The 20,728-nt window shown below is 40.8% G+C and overlaps 2 protein-coding genes across 5 annotated transcripts in view; one reads left to right on the top strand and one right to left on the bottom strand.

Moving 5' to 3' along the window:
• The first annotated feature begins 6,196 nt into the window (after nucleotides 1-6,196).
• Nucleotides 6,197-19,339, top strand: kbtbd3 (kelch repeat and BTB (POZ) domain containing 3). Of its 4 annotated transcripts, none has more exons than XM_087284707.1 (4): nucleotides 6,197-6,359; nucleotides 8,161-8,356; nucleotides 8,958-9,123; nucleotides 15,315-19,339. In XM_087284707.1, exons 2-4 carry the CDS (start codon nucleotides 8,178-8,180, stop codon nucleotides 16,755-16,757), a joined length of 1,788 nt encoding a protein of 595 aa, XP_087140833.1. In that variant the 5' UTR covers nucleotides 6,197-6,359; nucleotides 8,161-8,177; the 3' UTR covers nucleotides 16,758-19,339. The 4 variants fall into 4 exon arrangements, with proteins under 4 accessions (XP_087140833.1, XP_087140831.1, XP_087140834.1 ...); XM_087284705.1 differs by having other exon boundaries at nucleotides 8,158-8,356; XM_087284708.1 differs by having other exon boundaries at nucleotides 8,139-8,356.
• The window catches only part of sln (sarcolipin), a 1,946-nt gene continuing 499 nt past the window's right edge, over nucleotides 19,282-20,728 (bottom strand). The window contains 1 exon segment of the mRNA NM_001302745.1: nucleotides 19,282-19,624. Within this exon segment, the coding sequence (NP_001289674.1) occupies nucleotides 19,490-19,591 (102 nt within the window). The 5' untranslated portion in view covers nucleotides 19,592-19,624 and the 3' untranslated portion in view covers nucleotides 19,282-19,489.

Below are 20,728 nucleotides of genomic sequence, written 5' to 3'. Positions count from 1 at the left end.
CAGCAGAAAATATATCCAAAGATGCCATTTTAGATGGTAAAGAAATCAGTGTTGAAGCAACTGAAGACAGCAGAATGACTGATTCAATGATTTCTTAGAATTATTTGGCCTGACATCATCAGACGTTAATATTAGGTTAGATTTAGGCCGTGACGTCACGTGACTAAAATTCACTGTCTAGCCAGCATCTAAGGACTAGTGATGGGAAGTTCGGATCATTTTACTGACTCGGATCTTTGAGTCTCGTTCATTGAGATGAACGAATCTTTTTTCGAGTCATTTCGTTCATTTGGTTTAATTTGCCAACTATTATTAAAATGTTACGAATTGCTTCCAAACACATCTACACCTAGCTCAAAAGGTTGATCACACGACAAATAAGTCATCAATACAATATAAGAAGGAGGAAATAATAATTCAGTGTTGACCTGCTCTTTTGTCTGTGAAGGTAGGCTACTGTTGTTTCTCTGCTCAGCTCAGCTCTTCATGTCTTCAAATGTCAGAGATTCATTCACGTTACACTGACAGTCACATATAATCTTAATTAATGCACAGTCTAAGGTCCTACTCACACTATGCCATCCGTACCGTGCCCAGGCCCGTTTCCCGGATCGTTTGAGAAGTGTGAGTGCGCTGAATCGGGCTCAGGCACGGTTCACTTGGCCGGCCCTGGCCCGGTTGGAAAAGGTGTGCCTGAGTGCGTTTCACTTGGGCTTTGGCACGGTATGTTTGTAGTGTGAGTGCAAAACGCGCCAAAACCCGAAACTGAAAGCAAGACGTGAGTTTAAGGGACTGTTTCATATGGATTTATTAATCATTCTTACTGTTCAGTGATCGCAAACTGCCGTAGTTTATTAAAGACGCAAACCCCTCACTGCACGACAGCTGCACCTTCAGCAGACCTCCTCATTCCTGCAGCACGAGAGCTTTATGATTGTTTATGAGCGCCAAAAGTGGCGGATCTGTCCGGTGAAATATCTGACTGCGTCTCACCGCGTCCCTAAGGACAGTTTGGTGAAGTATTTGACTGCATGTCACTGCATATCAAACCACTGACACGATATAACTAGAGAAATCTCCACTGTGCTGCTGAGTGAGAGCGCTTCTCACTGAACAGCGCAGCAGTGATGACATAAGCGTGCCGAAGCCCGATTGTGGTGTGAGCGCGGGCTGTCGGGGGAGACGGGAGGGGGGACAAGCGTGCTTTGGCCCGGTTCGAGGCAACTGTACCTAGTGTGAGTACAGCCTAAGCTGATAGGAGCCATGATCATTCGTTCATCACATGACAGAAGGACTCAAACCCGAGAACTCGAGTGATGAACGGTTTAATTCTTTTTCCGGCTCTAAACGTGTATGATTGGCCCGTGAGGAACGAGTGACTTAGACCCGATAGAGCAGTGGTTCTCAAACTGTGGTGCGTGTACCACTAGGGGTACGCGAATGAATGAAATATGTACATGCTAAATACATTTCAACATTTATCAAAAATGATGTATATAATATGCCATATATGACATACAGCCTATATTTCTGAGGTCATCTGCCACTTTTTTTAACTGCAGAGTTGTAGCTGCTTTACTGGGCCTACTACACTACTGAATTTCAATACTGCTCATTTTGGTGGTACTTGGAGAGAGAATTTTTTTCTGAGGTGGTACTTGATGGAAAAAAGTTTGAGTCCCACTGTGATAGAGGACTCGAGAGGTGAGCGGATCAAAACTTTTTCCGGCTCTAAACGCGTATGATTGGCTTCTGCCAATGTGATGAAGACTTGAAATTAACGATATGGATGAACGAAGCACTCCCTGAGAGGACTCGTAGTTCCCGAGTCATATTGAAGATTCGTTCAAAATGAACGAATCGTTCATGAACGACCCATCACTACTCAGGGACAGCGTTTGTTTGACGTCCAATAACATCACCAAATGATGTTGATTTTAGATTCTAATCCAACGTCGAGTCAACATCTTAAACCAAGGGTGCCCAAACTCAGTCCTGGAGGGCGGGTGTCCTGCATATTTTAGTGCCAAACGCAATTAAACACACCTGAAGCAGCTAATCAAGCTCTTTCTAGGTGTACTAGAAACTTCCAGGCGGGTGTGTTGAAGGAAGTTGGAGCTAAACCATGCAGGACAGCGGCCCTCCAGGACTGAGTTTGGACACCCCTGTCTAAAACCAGCATCATATTGACGTTAAATACTGACTTTTATTTGTCAGGTATGGCAACCAAAATCCAACATCTGACGTCATAGTGGTAACGTCCACACAACGTTCAAGCTGTAACATCATTAGATGTTGATATTCGGTTCAATTTAGATTGGACCAGGGGTCACCAATCTCGATCCTGGAGGGTCGGTGTCCTGCAGGGTTTAGCTCCATCTTGGCTCAACACACCTGCCTGGGTGTTTCAAGTATACCTAGTAAGAGCTTGATCAGGGGGGTATTCCAGAAAGCTGGGTTAACTTACCATCTGCTAAAACCTAAACTCTCGGTTGATTTACCCAAAACCTGCTTACCGCGAGTATGTTGGTTCCAAAACAGGTGACAAGAGTTAGTTAAATCAACCTCCTGAAGATAACCGCGGGTTAATGCGCGTGCACGGCACACACCTGAAGGCATTTTCAGTAGATCGCCGAATTCACGAGTCACCATAGAAAGTCACGGTGAGAAAAAAAGGGCAACGCACTTTACAGAGGCGAAGCTGGAGGTTTTAAACACAGAGATTACACATCTGCTTCAACGAAGGAAAGAAATATAGAATAAGAAATAGATAAGAAAATAAAAAATAAATAATAAGAAAATGTATTAGTTCATTAAATTACACATGCCATCCTCCATTTTATTGTAATGATAAATTAAACTACTCTTTAACATCCTTTTTGAGTATGTTGTGTAACCATTCAGGCATTTATTTTTCTTGCCATTAATTTCTTAAGGCCACAATATGTGTATTGACTAATAAGGCTTATAGAAATTGTAATCTTTCTGGAGCTAGAACTCTGTCCAACGTCATTAAACACAGAAACATTATCATAAAAGGTAATATTTAATTACTGGAGCTTTTTATTTAACACTCTAGAATATTCTTTCTGACATGCAGCTAATAGAAAGAGGCCTGTCTAACTGCTGTGTCCTATAATAAAGGCTTTTCAGTGGTTGAGTTTTTGACTTAAACCACACACTCTGTCACTGTTGTAAGTGATTGTTGTCAGATAACTTTAGGTTATTTTTATTTTGCATGCAGACGAAGTTCCTTCTGCCTCAACTAACAAGCAGTGTAAGAATTTTCTGCACTTTTCCATATTTGAATATTACTCTTGGATCACAAAATCTTTTATCTACATATTTAAATTCTAAAGTAGCTGTATAAGGTCCATCTTCAAAGATAAAGTCACATGAGCATCAACTTAAGGTGAGAAATGTATATGAAAAATATGTTACACGTTTAAAGGTGCGTGTGTAAAGCAGTGTACAAAATCATTCATTTTATTTCAGGAAATGAAGAAATGAACAGACCAAACTATTTGATTAAACATAGTTTTTTGACTAATTATATTTTTTAGCACTCTTCCATCTGTTTTGTCTGCTTGGGTCACTGAGATTTCCTCTGGGTCAGGCTGCAGGTAGGGTGTCATCGTATAAGGCAGAAAAGGGTATCTTTTGTCCTCCAGCAAGTAACAATGTAGTGCCCAGTAATGATTCTATTTTATAATACAAATATAATAAAAATAAACATTGTGTTGAGCAACATTTGCTTTATAGTTTTTTTTTTTACTATATTTTTGTTATACACTTGAATCATTACTTCCTGAAAATCAGCCATTTAGCCTCAACATAGTGATGAGGTGGGGTGTGTGATGAGCTGGTAAGTGGAAGCAGTAATGAGTTTAATAGATGAAACACCAAAAGATTAAGGATAGAAAATTAAGTTGTACCTGCACACTTATACTTTGGACAAATTTTATATTATCAGTGTCCTTTAGTGACTGATGGAGCTTTGAAATCGGCTGCAATTAATGCACACAATAGCATTTAGAAACCCTGAAAAAATATTATATTAAAAAATGTAGGTGTGTATATATATATATATATATATATATATATATATATATATATATATATATATATATATATATATATATATATATATATATATTTATATGAACGACGTCCTACATCTTAAATTAAAGATATATTTTCCAACAAAAGACAAAGCTGCCACTTATAATATTATACAGAAAAATGTGAGGGTGCAGAAGGAGAGAAAAAACACAAGGTATGTAAGTGAGATTCGATCTCGCTCCGTTGTGCGCTCTGTTGTTCTTTATCGACGCACTGTCCACTACGCTATTCCCGTGCTCTGTATAATCTGTGTAATGATACGCAGTAATTTATGACCAAGGAACTGTACGAAAGTGTAAAAAACAGTTCAGTGCCAGGCATACTGTACAGGTGGTCATGCTGCCACATTGTACAGTTGCCTAAAATGCCCTGACGCGAATACAAAGAGCTGCACTGAATGTTTTTTTATGGTAAGCACAGACCCGCGGTTTGTCACATTTGATTTCAAAAAGGTTTGTTAAATACATTGACATTATGAATTTGGTTATGAAAAAAAACTATGCACTTATAACCCTCTCACAACGAAAAAACTTGTATCTGTGTGTCCACATCCATAAATATTCCCATCAAAAGAGCACGCAATGCTCAGTAAACTCTCTAAAACAGACAAACTCTAAAACATAGCAACTTACTCTCTGAACATAACCTGCTCCGGAGCAGGTTATCTTCAGAGAGTAAGTTGCTATGGCTACTTAACATACCCAGAAGTTACCTCCTATTTTGGAACCAAAGTTGAGGTTATCTACCTACTTACTCTCAAACTTACCCGGGTATGTCACATAACCTGCTTTCTGGAACAGCCCCCAGCTTGTTCAGGTGTGTTTGATTAGGGTTGGAGCTAAAATCTGCAGGACACCGGCCCTCCAGGAACAAGTTTGGTGACCACTGGGTTGGACCTTAAACATTGGTGTTGGCCTGACTTTGAGTTCTGATGTCAACCCGATTTTCATTTCCAAATAATATGCAGCGTCCCCACGACATTTGAGCACAACGTCAATCTGACGTCATGTTGACATCCTGTTACTGCTGCCATGTTTACTGCTCCAAGATATTTTAAATGTTTCTCAAAATAAAGTAATATATGAAGTTCAAAGAGGGAAAAGCTTGTTTTTTACCCAGACATTTAAAAATAAATATATTTTAGAGCAGTAATCGCAATAACGTGGAACTGTAGTATTTTTATCCAAGGTTATACGGTCAGAATCTTATACCGGCCTATGCCAACCTATCACACAATTACAGGCCTCAGTCTCACAATTTGGTCCAATTAGCATCAAATTAACTCCATTTCAAAACTCTTGCTATAATATTGTTCATTATTTAAGGGGAACGGTTCTAGTTTCAGGTAAGAAGTGTAATTTTGATCCAACATGCAGCCATGAAGGGATTCATTCTCTACAATTTAAGCTTTTCTGAAAATAAATAAATAAAGCATCAGAATAAAATATTTGAACACATTACATTCTTATTCTCTTTTTTTTTTAATGCTCTTGAGAAATTGCAAAAGTGTATTCATCATCAATGTGTTTATTTTATCTTTGTAGATTTATTTTATTTTGAAGGAGCAAATTCATTATGTAGGTTTATTTGTAGTAAATATCACTGAATTAAAGTGATGTTCTGAAGTAGAAATATGCATATCTACTGTAAAATATGTACTCTAATGTTAAAAAAGTACACAAAAACATTGGTTTACAACTTAAAAACAAACCAAAAGTATTTTAAAACAATGTAAATTCCAGTGTTATTTTGATTAAGTGCTCGTTGGAAGAAACTGAGATGGGATCTGCACAGGTAACTTTTTCAAACAATATTTACATTCATTAATTTCAGTGTTTTTTGTTTTGTTTTTTTGTTAAAGTATTTACAATTGATTTCATTCATTCGACTTTGAGATGCCTTCATGTGAACCATTTAGTTATTTTTAAATTATTTAATAATTATTTATAAATAGTTTTCTCTATAAGCTCAAATAGCAGTAGCAATTAAATGCTTAAATGAAAATTTTATTAAAAAAAAAAACACCTTTTAGCTCGCCTTACGTGCGCGTCACGGCGCATTCTTGTGCGCATGCGCAGTAGAGCTGGAGCGCTGTCTTCAGTGCTGAAGCGCCCGTTTCAGTCATATTTGTGTCTCAGATTTGGAGTATTTTCCTTCATAAAGAGTCATTTATGTTCTGTAAAGCGAAGAGCAGGAGACCATGGCGATGTTTGGGCTCTGAATGACGCTCTGATCAGGTATTTCAGCTCTGTTTACACTCTTCAACACCGAACACAGCGCACACATGGAGGAATAACAGCGATAATATTGAGAAATATGACTAAAGTGTTTTATTGAGCCTCTGAAACAGTGAGGATTTATTACATGAGAGAAAACAGATATTTTTAGTTAAACATCACCCTGAAGTGCTCATGTGTTGACTGTAGTGTAAGTTAGCACTGTCTTATAAACAAATATTAGGCTGTTTATTAATTGTTGACGTGCTTTTGATATTGTTCAGTTAAGGTTATTATAGCAACACTTAAACCAAAACAACAGAATACAAATACACCCTCACTGGCCACTTTATTAGGTACACCTCACTAGTGCCGGGTTGGACCCCATTTGCCTTCAGAACCTCCTTAATCTTTGTTGTCAGAGATTCAACAAGCTGCTGGAAATATTCCTCAGAGATTTTGCATATTCCATATTGTCATGATAGCATCACACAGTTGCTGCAGATTTGTCGGCTGCACATCCATGATGCCAATCTCCCGTTCCACCACATCCCAAAGCTGCTCTATTGGATTGAGCTCTGGTGACCGTGGAGGCCATTTGAGTACAGTGAACTCATCGTCATGTTCAAGAAACCAGTCTGAGATGATTGAGCTTCATGACATGCTGCGTTATCCTGCTGGAAGTAGCCATCAGAAGATGGAGACACTGTGCTCATAAAGGGATGGACATGGTCAGCAGCAATACTCAGGTAGGCTGTGGCGTTGATGCTCAATTGGTACTAATGGACCCAAAGAAAATCTCCCCCACACCATTACACCACCACCACCAGCCTGAACCGCTGATACAAGGCAGGATGATCCATGCTTTCATGTTGTCTGAGCCGAGCATCTGAATGTGTCAGCAGAAATGGAGACTCATCAGAGCAGCAACGTTTCTCCAATCTTCTATTGTCCAGTTTTGGTGAGTCTGTGTGAATTGTAGCCTCAGTTTCCTGTTCTTAGCTGACAGGAGCGGCACCCGGTGTGCTCTTCTGCTGCTGTAGCCCATCCGCCTCAAGGTTGGCCGTGTTGTGTGTTCAGAGATGCTCTTCTGCAGAGCTCGGTTGTAACGAGTGCTTATTTGAGTTACTGTTGCCTTTCTATCAGCTGGAACCAGTCTGGCCATTCTCCTCTGACCTCTGGCCTCATCAACAAGGCATTTGCGCCCACAGAACTGCCGATCACTGGATATTTCCTCTTTGTCGGAGCATTCTCTGTAAACCCTAGAGATGGTTGTGCGTGAAAATCCCAGTAGATCAGCAGTTTCTGAAATACTCAGAGCAGCCCGTCTGGCAGCAACAACCATGCCATGCTCAAAGTCTCTTAAATCCCCTTTCTTCCCCATTCTGATGCTCGCTCTGACCTGCGGCAGATCCTCTTGACCATGTCTACATGCCGACATGCAGTGAGCTGCTGCCCTGTGCATTAATGCAAATTTGCACTAGGAGCAGTTGGAGAGGTGTACCTTATAAAGTGGCCGGTGAGTGTACATTATTTCAGCTTGAGTTAAAAATCAGCATTGCACTTGATGTAGAAATTACTCAAGTTTGTACCAATACAGATCTTTATTTGTTTATTTTTGTCTTTTAGATGTGTTAAAATATAGACAAACTTCTACTCGTATAAAAATGTGTTTGCAGATATTTACATAAACAGTAACCTGCTTTAGAAATAGTGTGTATTGTTGTCCAGCAGTTGTGTGTGTGTGTTTGTGTGTGTGTGTGTGTGTTTTACATTGGACTGAATGTGTTTATCCAGCAGTGTGTGTGTGTGTCTCCAGCAGTGTGTGTGTGTCTCCTGATGGCCGTGTCTCCGCAGCGGTGTGTGTTTCTGCGGTGTGAGTGTGTGGGGCAGCAGATCATCAGTGTTCTCCAGGGGTTCAGACAGAGGAAGCTCCTCCTGGATTTCAGTATTCATGTTCAGGATGAGACGCTGCTCTGCCACCGCTGTGTGCTCGCCGCCTGCAGCCACTTCTTCAGGTCAGCATTATCATTCATTCATTTTCCTCTTATTTCTCAGGGGTCGTCACAGTGGAATGAACCGCCAACTATTTCAGCATATGTTTTACATAGCGGATGCCCTTCCAGCCACAACCCAGTGCTGGGAAACACCCATACACACGCATTCACACACACACTCGTACACTACGGCCAGTGTAGGTGATCAGTTCCCCTATAGCGCATGTGTTTGGACTGTGGGGGAAACCGGAGCACCCGGAGGAAACCCACGGCAACACGGGGAGAACATGCAAACTCCACACAGAAACACCAACTGACCCCGCCGGGACTCAAACCAGCCTTCTTGCTGTTGGGCCACAGTGCTAACCACTGAGCCACCGTGCCGCCTCAGCATTATTATTATTATTTAACATGATGAGTCATATGATCCTCCAGAAATCAGTCTGATATCATGATCTGAGGACCGAGATGCTTCCATTATCAGTGTTGAGAACAGCTGAGCTGCTGTATATGTGGGAACTGAGATGTTTTATTTTATTTAGGAGAGAATCTGTGCTCCTGAATCTGTATATTCTTCATCAGTGTTATTTCTGAGTGTGTGTGTGTGTGTGTGTGTGTTCAGGGCGATGTTCGAGCTGGACATGCGTGAGTGTGTCGACGGCTCCGTGACCCTCAGTAATCTCTCCGCTCAGGCCGTCCACATGTTCCTGGATTTTGCGTATTCTGGTGAAATAGAAGTCAGAGAAGACAACGTGGAGATGCTGTTTCAGATGGCCTCCTTCCTGCAGGTCAGACTGAACAAATCGACAAACAACACAGCAAACGGCAGCATTATTAATAACCAGTTTATAGGTCATCATAGGACGACACTACGGGCTCAATTTTGACGGTCCATGCGCAGAGCGCAAAACGCAGGGCGCAAACGCTTTCAGGGCGTGTCAGGACGCGTTTTTGCTAATTTAAGGACGGGAAATCTGCCTTGCGCCAAGGCGCATGGTCTAAAAGGGTTGAGTTTATTTTCTTAATGAGTTATAGGTGTGTTTTGAGAATAAACCAATCAGAGTCTCATCTTCCATTCCCTTTAAGAGCCAGCTGCGTCACGCCAAGAGCGCATTCACTATTTACAGGACGCAAAGTAAGTCTAAGTGGAAAAACTAAGCATTTCACAAGCAAACAGTTCACAGAAAACAGTTAAACAGAGCATCTACTGCGTGACAATGAGAGATAATGGATCTACTTTCACATTCGCTCTTGGAAAGGGAAACCTTTACACACAGACATCAATTAGCCTATAAATAAATAATTTCGTTTGTTAAGCGCAAATATTCGTTTTAAAATTATTTCTAAATTCAGTTCTAATTTCCAGCAAATAAATAAATGAACAATAATAATGAAGTGTGCTGAAAAACCTGAGTTATATCCTAAAACACATGCTGTGCCCCATATGGTCTAAAACCTGACAGGTGGACAAATCTAAGCTTGTTTTTAATAAAACAAATATAAATATGGATATAATAAATAATACTGCTAATAATAATAACATTATACAAAAGCAAATTGTCATGAATGAACTGAAAAAGCCTCCCGAGATGAAGAAGACATAAAAGCAGTGATTTTTCATATTTATGTAGGCTAGAAAATAATATGTTTTGTAATATTTTAATCCTTTATATTTATATCCTATATCTATTCTTATTATATCCTATATATATCCTAAATATTTACATGTTTTCATATGTAAAGATATTTGCCTATTGCTCTCTTGTGTGTATTAAGCAGTGTGTAAGCGAGGCGCAACTCTGCGCTGGAGTTTAGACCGGGTTAGTTTTGGTCTAATGAAAAATCTATTATAGTTTCTCAAAATAGCGACGTGCCAGCGGTCCGCCTCAGAACACCTTCCTTTCTAGAGCAGAACGCCTATGTGCGCACATATGAGCACTAATGCATTTGCTATTTAAACAGCGTAGCGCACCGCCTCAAAACCACTCTTGCACCAAGCTGAAACTACCAAAAGACTATTGCGCTGCGTCTTGCGCCACACTGCGCCGGGTGTATGATAGGACCCTTAATCAGAAGTGTTTGGTATTTAAGATCAGTGTTTATGGGTAATTTGAGTACAATGTAGAACCAACTGAAAATGGGAGACGACCACACGCAGGTGTTTTCTATTGTTATTTGCTCAGATAATATAAATGAACACTCAATGATAGTGTTGTCAAAAAGTCAGAAGAGAGAATAATGTCAAATTTGCTGTCCCACCTCCGTAGACGCTGCATTACAAATGAGCTTTTAATTTCTTAACTTGATGCAATGATGATATAATAACAAGTAAAGCTTTAGAAACTCTACATACATTTCTACAAAATCCCAATATTAAAATCTTTCAAGTACTTAAGATGGTTTAAACTTCATTGCTGTCTTGTTTAGTGTTTATTCAGATCCCCATTAGCCTCTACCAACTATTGTTCCTAGGGTCCATTAAATAAAAAGGCAAATTTACATTAAATTATAATCAAAACCAAACAAAAACAAATTCACATTAAAGTAAATAACCAGAAACTAGTCGTGTTGTGCCGAGTTCAGACTGCATGATTTTCAGAGTAGTCGTGTCACAGATGTTTTCACACTGCATGACTATCTGGGCTGGCGTTTCGTCGCTGCTTTGTTCACACTGCAAGATGGATCGGTGACAGGGACTTTCACATTGCATGACTTTACCGTAGGAAGAATCGCCGACAACTTCGTTCAAACTACGTCTCACAGCCAAAACACGTCGTATATCTTTTGTTATTAACTACATAATGAGAAAGAAGCCTTTAATGGGGTAGAACATGTACATGTTTGCTCAGCTGGGTTTGAAGGGAATTAGCCATTTCCCCTCAACGTTAATAATAAACTAATTTCTTTCTGTATGAAACGTCAAACAGACACAGATGCTCCTGAGTCCTGTCAAACCTCCACTAGTTTTTCCTCCATTTCGTGGGTCCAAATAAACCGAAAAAGAGCGCTTTTACCTTCTCCCCCAGCCTCCCGCTGGCCTGCAGCAGGTATACACACACACACACACACAAGTGAAAGCTGCTCTCTCATTGGCTGTGGCCGATCGCTGATGTTATTTTCAGTAAAACTCAATTCACACGGCATGATTTGAATCGCCGACAGCTCCAGATATTCAGCACGCCAAATATCTCACAGGCATCGGCGACTCATCGGCGATTCTCTCAGATCGCGTCTTTGATCGTTTATACTGTGTGATTGTCGCTCACGTGCATGAGCAGCGATTTGATTGTGATTTCAGGCATTTGTCAGCGATTTCTTAAAACCTGTCGGCGAGCCAAAATCGGGGCTAAAATCACGCAGTCTGAACTAGGCATAACAGATCACAAATCTCACAGCTCGGATCACGCTTTGATTTTTGTGCCATGGATCGGACCATTTTTGTAATCAGATAATAGAGAGGAGACAAATAAAACAACGAATCATAAAATCTTTGATGTCTTTCAGTCGGGTTCTAGAAAGTATCACTCAACTGAGAGCGCACTGGTGAGAGTTTGAATGATGTTTTATTAACGGGTGATGCTGGAGATCGTGCTGTGCTTGTGCTCCTAGATATGAGTGCTGCGTTTGACACAGTAGACCAGGGGTGGCCAACCCTGTTCCTGGAGAGCCACCTTCCTGCAGATTTCAGTTGCAACCCATATCAAACACACCTGAACCAATTAATTAGGACCTGAACACCACGTGATAATTACAGGCAGGTGTGTTTGATATGGGTTGCAACTGAAATCTGCAGGAAGGGAGATCTCCAGGAACAGGGTTGGCCACCCCTGCAGTAGACCATGCTATTTTGCTGGCCCGCTCAGAGCACTGTGTAGGGATAAAAGGAAGTGCTCTGGATTGGTTTAAGTCTTTCCAATCGCAGTTTTAAAGTCACCATTGGTGATCATTCTTCTGAGGCAGGATTTATGTCATGTGGGGTTCCCCAGGGATCTGTTTTAGCCCCTATTCTCTTTTCCTTGTATATGCTTCCCCTGGGCTCTATTTTCAGAAGACATGGTCTGTCTTTCCACTGTTATGCAGATGACACTCATATTTACCTGCCTTTAAAACAGAGTTCAGGTGGACTGGAGACTCTTGTTTCTTGCCTGTCGGATGTGAAAGCCTGGTTGTCTTTGAACTTTCTAGATTTTAATGAGAGCAAAACTAAAACAGTTGTGTTCGGCTCGTCAAATTACTCTTGGACATCACCAGCTGATCTTGGTGAATTAGATTTGTCTGTGAAGCCTTGTGTAAAAAACCTGGGTGTTATCTTTGATGACGGTTTAAGATTTGATAAGCAGATTACTGCAGTGGTCAAATCCTGCTTTTTTCAGCTTCGACTTTTAAAAACAGTCAAACCTATTTTATCTAGAATTCATGCTTTTATTACTTCAAGATTGGACTGTAATGCGCTATATTTTGGGATCAGTGAGATAACTCTATCCCGCCTACAGCTAGCTCAAAATGCTGCTGCAAGGCTTAACCAGTACCAAAATAAAGGACCACATCACAGCAGTACTGCGCTCTGCACTGGTTGCCTGTGCACTCGTGTTGTAAAATTCGTCTCCTGGTTTTTAAATCTGTAAATGGCCTGGCTCCTTCCTACCTGTCAGACCTGTTGACTGAACATCAGCCTGGTCGGTCTCTTCGGTCATCAAACCAGAGACTTTTATACATCCCGAAGTGGAGGCTGAAATGCAGGGGTGAGCGGGCTTTTGCAGTAGCTGCTCCTACTTTGTGGAACGCTCTGCCCCTCTGTATCAGGTCTATATCATCTCTGTCTGCTTTTAAATCTAGGTTGAAAACCTACCCCTTTGATTTGGCATTTTATCAGTGAAAATTGTTTTTATCCATAATAACTATCAGTGAGAATTGTTTGTTTTAGCTGTAATTTTACACTTGTTCTTTGTGATTTATTGTTCAGCACATTGGTCAACCTTTGGTTATGTTTAAGAGTGCTATATAAATAAAATTGACATTGACAAAAAAAAAAAGCCATTTGCTTTGCATTTCTAGCAAAAACAGTAAGACTGGAGTCTAATTAATTAATCTGAATTCAAGAAATAACCAGCTGAATAAGAAATAATTAAAAAAAAAGATCTTCGCTACTGTTGCTGATAATGTTAAATGTGTAAATGCAACACATTCATTCATTTTCCTTTCAGCTTAATCCCTTTATTAATCTGGGGTCACCACAGTGGAATGAACCGCCAACTTATCCATATGTTATATGCAGCGGATGCCCTTTCATCTGCAAAAAGAGAATAGGCTGTTCTAAACAGATGTGTTTTGAATCTGGACTTAAATTGTGAAAGAGTGTCTAAATTACGGAGATCAGGAGGGAGTGAATTCCAAAGCTGAGGAGTAGAGTGGCTGAAGGATCTGCTCCCCATGGTGACAACGTAGACAGAGGGAACAGTGAGGTGAATGGAAGAAGAAGACCGGAGTGTTGGAGAAGGTGTGGCGATATGAACACGATTAGTAAGGTATGGAGGAGCAAGATTTTGGATGGCTTTAAAGGTGAGAAGTATTTTTATAGATAATTCTAAAAGGGATGGGAAGCCAGTGAAGCTGTTGTAGAGTGGGTGTGATGTGGCAGGCAGAGGGGGTTTTTGTGATAATACGGGCTGCAGCGTTTTACACCAGTTGTAATTTATGAGTTTTTTTTAGGGAGGCCAAACAGAAGGGAATTACAGTAATCTAAACGGGATGTGACTAAACTATGAACAAGAATGGCAGCTGAATGAGGTGTGAGAGAAGGACGTAAACGATTTATATTTCGAAGGTGGAAATTGGCAGACCAGGTGGGATTAATAACATGTGCAGTGAATTAAAGGGTGCTGTCGAAGATGACAAGACCCCCAGACTCTTAACCTGAGGGGAGGAGGTAATGACAGAATCATCAGTGGGAATGGAAAAACTGTGTGATTTATTTAAAGTGGATGGTGTACCTATAAGTAAAAGTTCAGTTTTATTGTCATTTAATTTCAAAAAGTTTGTGGTGAACCAGGATTTGATGTCTGCAAAGCAGTTAGTAAGGGATGAAGGTGGGAGTTTGTGGTTGGGTTTGGTTGATAGGTAGAGCTGGGTGTCATCTGCATAGCAATGAAATTGGATTTGGTGTTTGCGGAAAATATAACCAAGTGGAAGAAGATAGATGATAAATAGCAGCGGACCCAAAACTGAACCCTGGGGCACACCTGTAGTGACGGGGACTGATGACGATGTGAAAGACTTTAATTGAATGAACTGAGTGCGAACTGAGAGGTATGATTGAAACCAGCTGAGGGGTGTGTTACCAATGCCAATTGAAGCGAGCCTGTCCAGAAGAATATTATGTGAGATTGTGTCAAAAGCCGCACTTAGATCAAGCAAAAGAAGAATGGATAGTGAACCAGAGTCAGCTGCTAGGAGGAGGTCGTTAGTGATTTTGAGGAGAGCTGTTTCAGTGCTATGGAGTGGGCGAAAACCAGACTGGAATTGTTCATATAAGTTATTACAGGAAAGATGGGTGTGAAGTTGAGCAGCTACAGTTTTTTCAAGAATTTTGGAGATGAATGGCAGATTGGAAACGGGACGTCATTAAACAGTGATTTTAATCTTTACCATAAACTCTAGAAATCAGTCCAATGAAACGTGTTGATCTTATTCCTCATGCACCAGCGGGCGCAGCCATCGGAGTCTTGTTAGCTGGAGACTTCCACTCTCATTCACTTGTATAGATTTTAGATTTTAATTCCTGCTGCTTGATGTTTAGTCATGAACACGCTCATCTGTAGAGCAAGTAGTTTGATCGATTAATATTCCGAGTCTTTCCTTCTATTGGAAACTGAATCGGAAGTTCTGAAACAATCGCACACTTCCTCACTGCGGAATAAGGTCAATAACACTGAATCTATAGTGAAACCAGTCCATCCTGTAATCTCGTCCATTCTCGCAGGTGGACTTCCTGTTGCGCTCCTGCAGTGACTTCCTGCTGGAGTCTCTGGATGTGTCCAACTGTCTGCATCTGCTGGAGCTGGCGGAGGGATACGGTTCGACACAGCTGCTGCGCGGCGCCATCGACTTCATCACGCAGAACTTCCAGACGGTATCCTGCAGCGTGGAGTTCCTGGAGCTGCCGTCGCCGGTTCTGGAGCGCGTCCTGCTGTCTGACGAGCTCCGCGTTCCTGATGAAGAAACCGTCCTGCAGGCGCTGCTCTGCTGGGTGAAACATGACCCGTCGACGCGCACTAGCCTGATGCAGCAGCTGCTAGCATGCGTCCGACTGCACCACATTCCCATTCCCACGCTGGAGAACGCAGCACAGAGCGACATGCTAACCGACGAATGCAGGAACATGCTAACACATGCGCTAGCACAAACACAGCAGTTCAGCGGGTTATTCACAGATGCTCGCGTGTCAACGACGTCCACGTATATATTCGTCCACAAAACTGAAGAAAGCATGCGTCACACGTTCTGCTATGAGATCGCGTCAGACCGCTGGACGGCGCTTCCAGAGGACGCCATGCGGATTTTAGAGCTACCGGGATCAGTTATGACTAGCTTTGCAGAGAAACTCTTCATAAGCGGTGGATGTCACAGCGATTGTCCGAGATCTATTCGCACGCACATTTCATCGCCTCATCACGAAGCTACGGATGAATTTTGGTGCTACTGTCCGATTGCGCGCAGCTTTACGCCAGCGCTGAGCATGCGCCACACTCGCACCATGCACACATGCGTCGTCGCTCTTCAACGCTTGTACGTAATCGGAGGAAAACCGCGCGGCTCACGGAATGTTCCGAGCATTGTGGATGTGGACTATTACGATCCTTTGATGCGCGAGTGGATTTCCGTTAGCCCTCTTCCTAAAGGAATATATTTTCCGGAAGCAAGTGTGTGTGGAAACGTTATTTACGCTCTCGGATCTGAGGTGGAGTTTTCTGACGCATTTAATCCTTTGTTAGATTGTTTTTTTCGTTATGATGCAGTTGCGGATCAGTGGAGCCACCTAGTGGCGGAATTTGGTCAATTCTTCCACGCGAGGCTTGTGAAATCGGTGTGTGTTAATGAAACGCTGTACCTCTGCGATTTATCAACCTATAAGGTGTACAGCTTCTGTGCGGATGAGGGCATGTGGAAGGGCGAGGGCTCGTTCGAGTGTGCGGGGTTTAACGCAGCTGCGGTCGGCATCCGGGGGAAGATCTTTATTCTGGGTGGAGATTATTCTCCAGATGAGATCTCGGATGAGGTGCAGGTTTATGATAGTAGTCGCTCTGAATGGCAGGAGGTTTCTCCGATGCCGCGAGCTCTGACTGAGTTTCACTGTCAGGTGCTGAACTTCAGCCGCTATCGAGACCCCTGGCACTCATCAGCCACAGGGGGCGCTGAAGAGTAAAGGCCTGTTCAAACAAAGCATGATAAAGGTAAATATAAATATTAGGGGTGTGAATTTGCACTGGATATACACTGGTTATGATTATTGCCAGACGGAATCTGAGTATGTTTTTTGCTATTTTTGCTGAGAATTTTGGTAAAAATCTGCGGATATCTGTGGAATTATTTTGGGAGTATCATAACTAAAACCTTAATATTCATTCATTTATTCATTTTCTTGTCGGCTTAGTCCCTTTATTAATCTGGGGTCGCCACAGCGGAATGAACCGCCAACTTATCCAGCAAGTTTTTTACGCAGCAAATGCCCTTCCAGCCGCAACCCATCTCTAGGAGAGATCCACACACACATTCACATACACACACTACAGACAATTTAGCCTACCCAATTCACCTGTACCGCATGTGTTTGGACTGTGGGGGAAACCAGAGCACCCGGAGGAAACCCAGGCAAAGGCAGGGAGAACATGCAAACTCCACACAGAAACGCCAACTGAGCCTAGGTTCGAACCAGCGACCTTCTTGCTGTGAGGCGACAGCACTACCTACTGCGCCACTGCCTCGCCCCTAAAACGTTAATATGTGAAATAAAAAATATTGTATTTTTAACTTTTATTTATTGTTTAAAATGCAAATCCAATTAGATTCACTTTATTTGGTAAACAAAGCAAGTCTCTCATATGAAATAGCTACTAAAAAACAGATAATATTACTATACAAACTGTATTGTAAATAAATTATGTTTACATTTTCGCAATAGTCAATAATATTACTGGTATTAGTTTAAAAACTGAATAAATATAAATTTACACACATTTATTCAAGTTAATAAACAGAATTAATGATGGGCTAAAAATCTGCGTAATTCTGCTGGAAATCTTTTCTTCGTGCGCAGATTTAGTGTGGGCCTAGTTATGATTATCATGTCATCGATTCTGTTCAATGCGGTATCACAGTGCACTGACGATGCTTTTTCATACACATTTTGTAATTTTGCTTCACAACACAAGAATACGAGTTTGTCTTTTAATTAGTGCTGAGCAAACATTAATCACATTCATATTAAAAGCTTGCTTTGACATGATTTTAGTGTGCGTACTGTGTATATTTACTATGTATATAAAAATACACACATGCATGCATATATTTGAGAAAATGTTTATTTATATTTAGCTTTAAAAAATATGTATGTGATACTAACTGTATATACATTCAAATATATGTAACAAAATTGTAGCGTATAGTTTTGTTTCTATCGCATATGCATAATAAATATATTTAATAAACATACTTGCAGTAGGTACATCGTCGAAACAAACTTTCATTTTGTGTGCAGTTAATCACGATTAATCTTCGCCTGCACTACTTTTAATGTAAGCAGTCAGACATATGAACTGCACCTGTGATGTTTCATGCTCAAAGAAAACAAAAGTCAAGTTAAGACGACAGGAGCATGTAGAGCAAATACACAACTATAAACAATAATGACACTATGAATAATCATTTCAGCACTGTCAAGGGAGTTCTTAAACACCTGTGATTGGTCATTGGTGTTTGCACGCTCAACAGAACAGGCTGTGATTGGCTGTAACAGTCAGCGCTGTTCATCAAGCAGCTGTACGCTGAAGAGCAGCCACTTCAACGCTGTTCGATGCTAGAGAGAACTCGTTCTGTAGATATGCTCATGTCTGCATTTTAATTACTCGTTCTTGCCGCCCTCGCCAAAGTAAGCAATCACGACATGGTGCATAAGAGATAAATGAGCTCAACACCGGTTAAGATCTATTACTAAACTGATACTGAATCATCTCCTGGTGCATTGAAAATACAATAGTTTTGACACCCCTAATAAATATACCTGCCTCTACACTGACAAATCATGACAGTCAGTTTCTTTTTAAGAGTTTGCTTTTCGTTCAGCGTTAACCCCTTGTGACCAGCAGGCATCTTCAGTGTGCTGCTAGTGCATCTGACCAGTGAATCCAGCTCGTGTAATCCATCTGAATTTGGTAATCATAGTCAGTGCAGTGGAATAAAAACAAAAAGGATCCTCTGTATCTTTATCGTTGTAGTTGCGGTGTGAACCATAATATTCTTTAACACTGTGGACAATCTTTAGAACCATATATTCATCGATATCTTCATGCTTGGTATGAACGCGGCAAGGCAAGTTTATTTCATACAGAGTGGCGATTCAAAGTGCTTTACATAAACAAGATTAAAAGAGACATGGATAAGATGTTTCAGTGAAACGTTAAAAGAAAAACAATCAATAGTTATTCACTAACCCTCTGTTTGATTTGACCAGTGAGGAACAGTGACTGAGAAGGTTCTGGAAAGTGACTTATAGCCTCTGCGATGGAACCGCAAGGCAGCGCTCACTTACTAAAGTAGACCTTCACTCTATAAATGTGTTGATGAGATGATCAGTGAGTTCTGATCGGTATTAGTCATTTCCGATTGAAATTCGGCATTGTTGGAATGTGTATTTGTGTAAGTGCATGCTGTAAAACACAACCACATGCCGGTGCATTGCCAAAGAGTTTATTGATGCAAATAAATCTGTCCTAAATCAGGACATCTGGACTCTTTTGTCTGGCAGGATGAGTGTTTGACCTTCAGATCATTATGACCACAATCCATGAACACAAACTGTTGGATCATCTGGACTGTGAGCTCCTGCAAGACCGTCCTCACAGATGAAGATGATGATGAAGATGCAGGCTCTTCTCTCCCTCATGAGTCCTGATACTGCTTGACCAGTAACCACATCAGCAGAACGGTGATCAGAACAATCATGAAGTTCAGGAAGAGCTCCTGTGTGGATCGCTCCATCATGCAGACACTCAGCAGCTGGAGCACGAGATCAACCTTCAGGGACACAGACACACAGACACACACACATACACACACGCAGAGAGAGAGGGATAGAGATGGAAAAATAGAGCAGTATGTCGGCCACTAGGAAATTAAGCCGATCATCTGTCTGTTCTAGGCTTGAGTTTCAAACACAATTCCATCATCAGGTTAGCTATTGTCACACACACACATACAGAACTTACACATTCACACACACACACACACACACAGACACACGAAAAAAACAATAGTAATTTATAGTAAATACTGTTGTGCTTTTAGAATATATTATAGTCAAGTCTATTAGACTGTTTATATTATAGTACTGTATCGACAATGCTTTAACTCATTCACCAGCATACTGTAGTATTAACTATAATGAAACTGTAATAAGTACTGTAGTATACCTTAGTTTTTACTACAGTAAACTGGTATGTTGTAGTATAGTGTACTCTATAGTTGTAGAAATCTACTTGTACACAAAAGGTAATCATTTGTTTACATTGCTATAGCTGTTGTGTTACCATAGGAACTGTAAAATCACCACAACAGATTTGCTACTATTGTTGTTGTGTTATTATAGCAACTGTAGAATCACCACAACAGATTTGCTACTATAGCTGTTGTGTTACCATAGCAACTATAGAATCACCTCAACAGATTTGTTACTATAGCTGTTGTGTTACCATAGCAACTATAGAATCACCACAACAGATTCGTTACTATGGTTGTTTTGTTACCATAGCAACTATAGAATCACCACAACAGATTCATTACTGTAGTTGTTGTGTTACCATAGAAACTATAGAATCACCTCAAAAGATTTGTTACTATAGGTGTAGTGTTACCATAGCAACTATAGAATCATCACAACAGATTTGTTACTATAGTTGCTGTTACCATAGCAACTGTAGAATCATCACGACAGATTTGTTACTAGTCTTGTTACCATAGCAACTATAGAGTCACCACAATAGATTTGTTACTATTGTTGTTGTGTTACCATAGCAACTGTAGAATCACAACAACAGATTTGTTACTATAGTTGATGTGTTACCATATCAACTGTAGAATCACCACAACAGATTTGTAACTATAGTTGTATTACCATAGCAA

This window comes from Danio rerio, chromosome 15, assembly GCF_052040795.2.
Source record: "Danio rerio strain M-AB ecotype USA chromosome 15, GRCz13ab, whole genome shotgun sequence".
NCBI classification, from domain to species: Eukaryota; Metazoa; Chordata; class Actinopteri; order Cypriniformes; family Danionidae; genus Danio; species Danio rerio.
The sequence above is the reverse complement of the archived record's forward strand: the minus strand, read 5'-3'. Positions and strand labels throughout refer to the sequence as shown.